Source organism: Crocuta crocuta, unplaced genomic scaffold (genome assembly GCF_008692635.1).
Source record: "Crocuta crocuta isolate KB4526 unplaced genomic scaffold, BGI_CrCroc_1.0 scaffold482, whole genome shotgun sequence".
NCBI lineage: Eukaryota > Metazoa > Chordata > Mammalia > Carnivora > Hyaenidae > Crocuta > Crocuta crocuta.
Genome location: NW_027527459.1, coordinates 932580 through 943434, shown reverse-complemented (window position 1 = coordinate 943434; position 10855 = coordinate 932580). Strand labels below are relative to the sequence as shown.

At 38.5% G+C, this 10855-nt stretch overlaps 1 protein-coding gene and 1 pseudogene across 1 annotated transcript in view; one reads left to right on the top strand and one right to left on the bottom strand.

Annotated features, from left to right (window-relative positions):
- Positions 1–10608, top strand: part of THOC2 (THO complex subunit 2) — a 112518-nt gene extending 101910 nt beyond the window's left edge. Inside the window, 3 exon segments of the mRNA XM_077763494.1 lie at positions 1387–1463; positions 1931–1976; positions 8119–10608. Of these exon segments, the coding sequence (XP_077619620.1) occupies positions 1387–1463; positions 1931–1958 (105 nt within the window). The 3' untranslated portion in view covers positions 1959–1976; positions 8119–10608.
- Positions 7868–8737, bottom strand: LOC144231083 (tyrosine-protein kinase Fer pseudogene; annotated as a pseudogene).
- Positions 10609–10855: the final 247 nt, after the last annotated feature.

Below are 10855 nucleotides of genomic sequence, written 5' to 3'. Positions count from 1 at the left end.
CGATGCAGGGCTCTCGAACTCACGAACTGCGAGATCATGACCTGAGCCGAAGTCGGACGCTCAACCGACTGAGCCACCCAGGCGCCCCTGTAGTCACAGTTCTTAAAAGCAATTTTGGAAAATTATAAGGTGATAGTTTTAAAATTTCTATATGCTTTAAATGTGAGGCTTCTCCTTTTAAATAAGTATTTTTAAATTGAGGTAAAATTCACATAACATGAAAAAAATCGTTTTAAAATGTACAATTCAATGGTATTTAGTATATTTACAGTATTGCACAATCAACATAGCTAGTTCCAAAATGTGTTTACCACTCCAGAGAGAAACTCTGTACCCATTCAGCAGTCATTCCCAATTTCCCTCTCCTTTTAGCACCTGCCAACTACTAATCTGCTTTCTGTCTCTCTGGGCTTACCAGTTTTGGATATTTCATATAAATGGAATTGTATAATAATGTGGTCTTTTGTGTCTGACTTGTTTCACTTAGCATAATATTTTTGAGATTCTTCCATGGTGTAGCATGTATCGGTACTTCATGTCTTTTTATGGCTAAATAATATTCCATTGTATGAATATCCCACATTTGTTCATCCATTTGTCAGTTGATGGACTTTTTTGTTGTTCCCTTTGGCTATTATGAATAGTGCTGCTATGAATGTTTGTGTGCTGCTCTGAAGTGTTTGTTTGAAGACCTGTTTTCAGGTCTCTTGTCTGTATACCCAGGAGTGGAATTTCTGGGTTATATGGTAATGCTATGCTTAACGTTTTGAGGAACCCACAAACTGTTTTCTACAGTGGTTGGACAGTTTATGTTTCTACCAGCAATGTACAAGGGTGCCAATTTCTCTACATCATTGCCAAGACTTGTTATTTTCTGTGTTTTTTTTTTAAATTATTTTAATTACATTGTTTTAAAATTCTAGCCATCCTAGTGGGTGTGAAGTGGTATCTCATTGTGGTTTTGATTTCGCATTTTCTTAATGACTAATGATATTGAGCATCTTTTCATGTGCTTGTTGGCCATTCATATACCTTCTTTGGAGAAATCTCTTCAGATGCTCTGGCCATTTTTAAATTGGATTGTCTTTTTGTTGCTTAGTTGTAAGACTTCTTTATATAGTCTAGATACTAGACCCTTATGTATGGTTTGCAAAAAACATTTCCTCCCATTCTGTACATTGTATTTCACTTTCTTGATAGTGTTCTTTGATGCATGAAAGTTTTTATTTTTGATGAAGTCCAATTTTTTTGTTGTTGCTTGTGCTTTTGGCATCATTAAATACGTTTTTGAAGAAAAATATGTGACTGGTGGGTGATAAAAAGGATTTTGAGCTGATTTTTATATTTGGTTTTCCCTTCCCCGACTAATTCCACCATTCCTTATAGGAGTCCAGGCATGATAAAGAAAAGATAGAAAAGAAAGAGAAACGGGACAGTTCAGGAGGAAAGGAAGAGAAGAAACAATATCCTTTTCATCTTACTGGCGTATTTACAGTGTAATGGAAAGCTTTGATACTGGTCATGTTTAGAATTGTACCCTTGTAGTATGTGGTCTGAATAAAGTTGAAGGGCTTAACTAACCTTTAAGTAGTTTCTTCAGTTAACCCTCTTGAGTGTATGAAATGTCAAAGGGGGAGACTTGATATATTTTCTTTTTAACCTCTGTGGTGACTGAGGTTGTTTTACGCCACCAAGATTGTCTCTGGTTGTATTGCCACCAAGAGGAAGAAAGGGAACAGAGTCCTTTGGGCCTGGGCATGGGGAATAGAAGGGCAAGATGATGAAGCAGATGAGCAGGGCTGGTAGAGGTTGAGGCTACCAGGCTAGTCAGAGCCAAATAGGACCGTGAGCTGAAGGATTGCACCAGAAGTTGAGACACCATTTTTTTTTTTTTTTTTTCAAAGTTGTTTTCCCTTAATTTGTCATCTACTCATAAGTCCTCGGACAAGCACAGATAATGAAGACTTTCAATCAAGGTGAGTGTTCTCTCACCTCCTTTCATTTAAAAGGAGAGATATGAAATGAGGTCTGAAAATGTTGAGGAAACTAGATACATTTTGCAGGATACAACTAGAATTTTGCACCTAACTATAATGACCAGGTCTTTGGGGTATAGATGTAAAATAAGATTCACAGTTATTTTTAAACTGTTTTCATCTTAAGCTTGCTGATTAGCTATGGGTCTTTTTTTTTTTTTTTTTTTTCCCTTTTTCTTTTTCTTAGCACCAAGATGTATTTAAGAACATCTGGCTTTCTCTTCAGCACTCATTCCCGTCTTCTGTAGATAATCATTTACCTTTTTTAAGTACCGATAGCCTTATAGGTGGTGCTGGCGTCTGCACTTTACAGGTGAAGAAATGGAGACTGAGAGGTTAAGCTGAAGAGGCTGACAGAGATACTAGCTGGCAGAGCCAGTATTCACAGCATAGGTTTCCTTGCCCATTAGTGTTCTCTGTTCTTCTTTTTGCCTTTTCACGCAGACATGTTATCCAGAAATTTTTAAGTTTTTGTGCATTTTCTACCACAGCCCATGTTTTTGCAAGGCCAGAAAATCCAGTCTGTGCTTTTAGTTCTGGAATTTAAAATACACAATTTTGTTTTCAAGGTAATTATGCCTTATATGAGATTTAAAAAGTGTTTAACCATCTTAAATAAATTGTATGTGGACAGCAGCCCACTCTTAGTGAAGAGTGTGTTCAGAACCTAATGCAGTCTTGTTTGAGCACTCCGATCATCTGAATAGCTTTTTTCTGCTGATGCCTTAGGATTATTAGGGTCTGTAGAATGCTTTGCCCTCTACATGTAATGGCTTGAGATGGCTGGATTTGAAGTTGTTGACTTTTTGGTAGCTCATTTTCTTGCTTCCTTATTAGCTGTCACTTCTTAATGATACCAAGTGTACTTGCTATCTGTACCCTCCCCCTAATATTTGCTGCTGCTTTTATGAAACCAGAGAGATAACCAAGGCCTTTTAGGGTTAAATTAAGAGTCAGAAAGGTAGGAGAGCCCATTCTGTATTAAAGTATGAGTTTTAAGGAATGGCTCTTGCCCAGGATGGGGACTTGAGTTTGCCAGATGGATAATGCCCTGATAGGTGGTGTGCCTCTTCAGCTTTGTTCTTATCTGCTTGTTATCTATGTAGTAGAATGGGGTAAATGAGAGTTAGGGGAGAACATTTACAATTTAATAGATTTTTAAAAAAATCTTTAGAAAGGTTGCCTCTTCCTCAGTTCTAGTCATCCTCTGCCCCAACAACTAGCTGTCTTCCCTACTGAGCTATAAACTCTTCATCTTTCTTCTTTTTTTATTCTTCACTTTACTTTCTTTTATTTTGACATTTTGTTTGTTAAACCTTTTTTTTAACGTTTATTTATTTTTGAGAGAGACAGAGACAGAGTGCGAGTGGGGGAGGGGGAGGGAGAGAAGGAGACAGAGAAGCCGAAGCATGCTCTAGGCTCAGAGCTGTCAGCAGCACAGAGCCCAATGTGGGGCTTGAACTCATGAACTGCGAGATCATGACCTGAGCTGAAGTCGGACACTCAACTGACTGAGCCCCCCCAGGCGCCCCTTGCTTTTTTAAAACTTTTTGCTTTCACCTGGTCTCCTTATTAAACAGAATGAAAAAACCTGCCACTTATATCTTCATTAGGAATGAGTCAACCATTGTGACTGACCACTTTTTCACTGTGATTCTATACAGCTCTCTCTTTATTCAGTACCTAAGTATTATTCTTTGGTATGTGAAAGTTCTACTGCAGATTTCTTTGAGTTCTTACTCACACGGGCCATGGATTTGTACTTTATCTTTCTCTATACTCTCTCAGGACCAAAGGCATGAAAGATTGGCTTGGGTGTTAGATGTTAGGTCGGTGGTCTTGTAACAGAGCTTCTCAATTCAGACATTCTTTTAAGATACATTTGGCTTGATGTTCATCCTATTCAATTTCTTCTTGACAACTGTGTCCTATACTTTCTCCTTGGGTAGACTCTGAATTTTGTGAGGCTCTGGTTTTTTTTCCCTTCTTCTGGCTGCCTCTTTTTTTTTTTTTTAAGTTTTATTTATTTAGTGATCTTTAACACCCCATGTGGGGCTGGAACTCACGAGCCCGAGATCAAAACTCCCACTTTCTTCCAACTGAGCCAGCTAGGCCCCCTCGGCTGCCTCTATTTGGATTTATTCTAGAATTGGTCAAGTCTTTCTGTTCTTTTTCCTTTAGATGTTTCATCATTTCTGATTGGCACCATTTACCTTTAGGCTACTTCAAATCTGCTGCTCCCTGCTTCCTTTTTTTACTTTATGTTCTACAGAAAAGAGAGCTGCTACATAATGTCACATTTCCATGATTCAAAGATGTTATTCTTTTAAGTTTATTTATTTATTTTGAGAGAGAGGAAGAGAGACAGAGACACAGTGTGAGCAGGGGCGAGGGAGAGAGAGAGGGAGAGAGAGAATCCCAAGCATGGAGCTGGAGCCCAGTGTGGAGCTTAAACCCACGAACCCTGAGGTCATGACCTGAGCTGAAACCAAGAGTCGGATGCTTAACCGACTGAACCACCCAGGCGCCCCATCAAATATGTTATTAATTGCAAGATTCATTGTTGGTTTCTAGAACTTTTTTTTGAGTAGGATGGATATGGAAGTGACATTGATTTGTAAATATCACCCTGATTTTAGAAAAAATAAAATGAGAGAAGAGGTAAGATTAGAAATAAGAAAATGAAATATATAAATGTGACCCAGATTAAATTCCTTCCAAAGTCTTCTGTCATCTTTTCTATCTCACAGTTTTTAGTGGTAAAATTCTTTCTTGTTCTCTGTACCTTCTGTTACTTGTTATTACTAACATTTTTGTCCAGATTTATCGTATCTCCTTGATTTAGTCTCTTGAATACTACTAGCTGCTTTGTCTTTAACTTTTTCCCCTGGTTTAATCTCTAAAAATTCCTATTAAAATTTTTGTCTTAGGACTATCCTTTAGCTTCTCAATTTTATTTGGTATGTGTGGTCCTCAGTTCATGAGTGTCAAGTTTAGCTAACTTTTAAGAGTCCTTTTGTGAGCCAGATGCCGTGCTGAGGCTTGCTCCCAGACTTTGAGAAGCTCAGTCTTCTGGGACTTTAATTTTTGATCTCCGAGAACATGAGCAGTGAGGCAAGCGCTTCCCTATCCATCTGCATTTGTAGTGTCCTCACTTCTGATAGTAATCCCCCTCCAGCAGGGCCTGATCATTTTCGCAGGTTCTCTCTCTGCCAGTATCCCCTGTGTAACCTCTCTTATCCTTTAAACCCAGGGTTGCAAATGGGCAGAATGTGGCTTGTTTGCATATTTTCTTGGCCTCACACAGTAGTTAACATTGTTTTAATTGATTTCCTTTAAAAATCCGAAGAGTTGACAAAATCCGAATTTCCGTTTTTCTCGANGGGTCTGTCTTCCTTCCTTCCTTCCTTCCTTCCTTCCTTCCTTCCTTCCTTCCTTCCTTTCTTTCTTCTTTCTTTTCTTCCTTTCTTCCTTTCTTCCCTTTCTTTCTTTCTTTCCTCTCTCTCGCTCGCTTTCTTTCTTTCTTTCCTCTCTCTTTCTCTCTCTCTCTTTCTTTCTTTCTTTCTTTCTTTCTTTCTTTCTTTCTTTCTTTCTTTCTTTCTTTCTTTCTTTCTTTCTTTCTTTCTTTCTTTCTTTCTTTTCTTTCTTTTCCTTCTTTTCTTTCTTTCTTTAGTTTGCCTCAGCCAGTCCCCACCCAGCTGACTTCATTTGTTTCCATTATGTATTAGCCTCTGTAAACAATTGATTTCGCAATTCCTGTTCTCAGCCTTTTCCCTTCAGTCCATACTTGGAAACTGACTTCCTAAATGCTCTGAGATTGCTAATTTTAGGAATGTGTTGCCATGGTGAGGGACAGTCCTAGGTACTGGGAATATGTGTTGGAGTGGGGAGTGTTTGGTTACGTTTCTTTCTCAGTTTCCCACTGCTTACGTGTGGGCGTGCCAGCTTGCCTATGGAGCCCTAGGTAGATTCCTATGCAATGTAGGAGGGTAGCACTTATCCCTCTCCTGAGATTCTTCTGATCTTGCTGAAGGTGGCGGCTTCATCCTTTCCTTCCACTCAAACAGCCAGGTACTTTTCTTTATTACCTGCTATGTTTCATATACTCTGTTAACTTCACATGGAGAGCTATGGGCAGAAGTATTACGTATACCTCTTTGGGATTGATGAGAAAGAGCATTGATTTTTTTATTTTTTTAATTTTTTGCCCTCAAAAGGTGGTTCACTTTATTTACAGTATTTGGTAGTACCCTGTTTAAAAGAAGTTTCTTTGTATACTGCAACATGTTTTTTGAGGCAGGTTTATTATGCTTTTATTTGGGTCTGTATGTAGTAATCATTAAATGTGTTCAAAAGTTTCGTTAGGAGATTGAAATGATAGACACTATTTTTCTCTTCATTCTCTTTTATACTCTTTAATGGGTATGCATCCTTTATACTGCTATTCCTACATACCAAATAGTCGGGCAGACTAGGAGGAATTTTCTCTTTCCCTTTTTTCCATGTAAGATAGACCAGATGTTGACTAGGTGCTGTGCTGTTTTTATCGGGACATAGGCATGAGCACTTAGAAGAGAGCTCCCATGCCACATTTACCTCTGAATGGGACTGTCCCTTACATGTGCCATTATCCTAAGAGGCAGCCCTGGGTGTGCTAAGATTCAGTTCATCGGAATCCCAGTTTTAATTCTGTGTTACGTTTCTCTACATAGAACATCTTGGGAAGTATGTTTGCTGTGGTCAGAATTCCTAGGTGGCAGTATAAGGATAAATGAACAGAGTAAAGTGGAAATAGGATGGCTGTCCCTGTGACCTTCTCCTGTATCTTCTTTCTTCCTCATAATGTTCGTTTGACTTTTTAACTGTCAGCTTCATCCATCTATGCCTTTCTACTGCGTGCGTGCGTATGTGAAGTTGGATCATGAAATCCTGACCGTCTCAGAAACTGGTGAAAACGAAGCTAACTAAACTCTCAGATGCCTCCTTTGAGGTGAAGACATTTAACCAAAAACCATCTATTTTGTGGGCCCATATTTTATAGTTTGTCTAAAAAATTTTTTGTTGCCATCAAGAGAGTTCTTTTATGAGGAATCTATGTACTATTGAAACATTTCTTTAGGACCTTTTTGGTGAATCTGATTGGAGAGACTGTGTGTGCGTGCGCACAGGTGTGCATAAAGAAAGGCATACCTCTGGTAAGGAGGCTGAATTTATGTTTGCCTTTCTTCTCGACTTTGATCACCAGTCTAGCTGTTCTTTTCTCCAGACCACCCTACTTTTCAAACTTGCTTCTTGCTGTCATGACTCTCTATAAAGTAACATTATGTAAAACCGGCTGCCTCAGCTCTGAGAGGGTGCTCTTTGAGGGCATTCCTTGCATAGTTTTCTGATGCCCTGACGAAGGAGGACGGCATGCGGGAGCATCAGGGAAATTGCAACCTTACTAATACATCAGGGCCTGTTAATGGGGGTGGTGGGGGGTGGAAAGAAAAACACCTCAGGATGTCCTGTCCAGATAGTACCCAGTAGAAAGTGATGTTTATAGATGTAACCATGTCTTTCTGCAAACATGGTGTTGCCAGCACAGTTCGTAGCACCGATAGAGCAGAACGGTCTTGGGGGGGAGGACAGCCGACTGAACAGAGCCTGAAGTAGAAACTCTGTGAGAAGTCTCACCAGTCCTAGGTGTGAAGAAGATGGATCTGTGTTATGTCTTGCATTTAGAGCCTGTGCTTTCTCATTTACACTTGTGAAAGTGGCACGTGTTTAAAAAAATAGTTAATTAAAAAACCTTAGGAGAATGTTCTGGGTATTGTGGTATAAATGCATTGTCAGTGAGAAGAAAATATTACTGTGCCAGAAGATAGAGTCCTGAAGGGTGAGTTTGGCACTGGTTCATCACTGTATGACTTTCTTCTTGCTGGCAGTTCTTTCTGAAGTGCACTGAACTTGGGGTGGTTTTCAAGTTTGTAATCCCAGCACTTCAGCATTGTTTTATAAATACGCTCTGGACATTGCTGAGAGACTGACATCCAGTATCTTCTTTCCACTTGCTCTTGTGCTTGCTGATTTGTCATTCCAGGGTATGGACAGAGCCCTAAGCTGAAGGTCTCCCAGAGGAGGATGCCAAAGCTCCATGCGCCGCTCTCAGAACGATATCTCCCATAATTCAGAGCTTCTGGTGCTGTCCATTTAATGGGAATCTGCTTTAAGTCAGAAGATGAATACACACCACCATCCTCTTGACGAGACATTCCAAAGTCACTGATTTTCAGAACATTATTTTCGCCTCCAGGCAGTTTCTTGCAGCAAGGTCCCTGTGTATACAATTTTTACTCGAGATTTGTCATCCAGAAGCAGCATCTAATGAAAATTTCACTAACTGTTTTAGTTCATCCTTCTTTCTCAGAAGGGAGAGGAAGTTGCCTCCTGGAACCAATTTCTTAATGACATAGATAGGCTGTATTTGTGTGCAAACTCCTATAAGTTTGACAATATCGGGATGATTATATTGCTTGAGGATTTTGGCATCTTGTAAAAATTTTAATTTCAGTTCCCAGGAAAGATCATCTTTACGTGTTTTATCCTTTAATGGCAACAGCAGTTTTATCCTTTAAATCCCTTAAATGTATGTCAGCAAAAATTCCCTTGCCTGCTGATTCTCCTACTGTGACACCATCATGATTGAGACCCACCCCCATTTCTTATTCTAGTTACGGCCATCCCGATACCGTAATCTCTTTATTGCAACACGTTTTTTTGCAATTAAAAAAATTGAGATAAAATTTATATGACCTAAAATTTGCCATTTTAAGATGGTTTTTTAGCATATTCACTATGTTGTAGCCATTGCCACTAATTCTGGAACATTTCCATCACCCTCAAATGAGACCCCATACCCCTAAGCAGTCACTCCCGGTTCTCCCCTTCCCCCAGTCCCTGGAAACAACTAATGTACTTTCTGTTTCTATGGATTTGCCTGTTTTGGACATTTCACAAAAATGGAATCATGCAACGTGTGGCCTTTTGTGTGTGGCTTCTTTTTACTTAGCATCATGTTTTCAAGATTCATTCATGTTGTAGCATGTATCAGAACTTCATTTCTTTTTGTAACTGAATAATACTCCATTGTATGAATGTGTACCACATTTTGTTTATCCATTCATTTGTGATGGACAGGAACAATGATTTTTAAGTATTAAAATTGTAAGTTCGACATTAGTGTATCCACAACTATAATTGGTAATGTCAAGGTTATACATGGTGTGAACCGAATGCTGTATAGAAATGATGTGTAAATTATTTGTCAGCATTTCATGCAAGTGTGATTACTTTCCAAGGCCCTTCTAGCTCTGGTTTTATGAAATATGTGAATGTAGTATTTTCATCAATAAAGTTTAATGCTTTAAGCATTAGTTTAAAATTTGAGAATAATGTTAGGCAGATATGAAGTTATTTGCCACATGCTGTAATCATGTTTTGAATTTATTTCAATATGCAGTATTTGAAAATGTCAGTACATAAAGGAAAGGAAATGAGTATAATTAAGTCAATATATTTTTAAAGCAATTTTTATAATTTAGCAGACATTGCATCTTAATATAAGTCACTATTAAAATCGTGTCCTTGTGAAAAATGTGATGTCATTTTTCTCTCTTTTTTTTTTTTTGTTGGTCATGTAAAATCGGTTCCTTTTCATTGCTGTGTGTTCTGTTTCCTTTTGACAAGCTGTTGCTTGCCCCTGTGGAGTATTGTGTTTCATTTTATCCAACCTCCCCTCCCCTCACTTCTCTTCCTTCACAGGCAGAATGTTCAGTGGCTTTTTTTTTTTTTTTAAAGCCCTCTTAGTGTATCTATTTTCAATGGTTTTTGGAGAGTGGGCAATGAGAAATACACAAATATTTCATTCTTATCTAGGGACTTAATTCAAGCCTTGGCTGTTGATTGACAGAGCTCATTGGCTTTTTGTTTCTTCAGTCTTCCTTCTTTCCTTTCTTCTTCTTTTCCTCCTTTCCTCCTTCCCTTCTCCCCTCTTTTTTCTCTCCTTTCCTCCCTCTCCCCTCCCTTACACCCACTCCTCCCTCCTCCCCTTGCCCCTCCCTTCTTTTCTTCCTTCCTTATCTATCAATATAATCACTTTGTTTCTTTCAGGTGAGATTGGAATGAAATGGTTCAGCTGTGACCTGAAATTTATTTTCCTGATTGCCAAGAATTATGAATCAAGAGGGCCAATTTGCATCTTCTTAAGTTATTCAGTTATCTGCTTTATTGCTCCATGCCGAAAACTTAAAAGCTGTTGAGTTGTGCATTACTGTATTTAACTTGTTGCTTAGTTTCTACGTGTTTATTTTCAGTAAATGGCTGAAAGTGTTAACTGTTCCATATTTTTAGCACAATGTGCTGCATACAGTTCCCAACAAGCAAATAAGGTTACTTGTGTACAGAATTTCACTTTAGGCTAACTAAATATTGCCTGGGTTTAGTTGTTTTGTTTGTTTGGTTGGTTGGTTTTTTCAACCTGAGATGCTTCCTTTTTATTGCTTGAAACTGAAAATAAACAATTATTGAACCATTTTGAATTTACCTCATTTTAAAACTCAAGTTTTAATTTATTTTTTGGCCTGTTTTTAATTTTAATCCCNNNNAGGTACCAGCACTCACTTGTCCCTTGCCATTTTTCCTTGTAATTATGTTAGACAAATCTGGGAGGGGGTAAAAAATCAAAAACTTAATTGTGTTTTAATTCTACAGCTACAGGAGCTTTGTATTGCTGGACTTTCGTCTGGAAAAGTTTCACAGTGGCATTTTTAAAAGAAAAC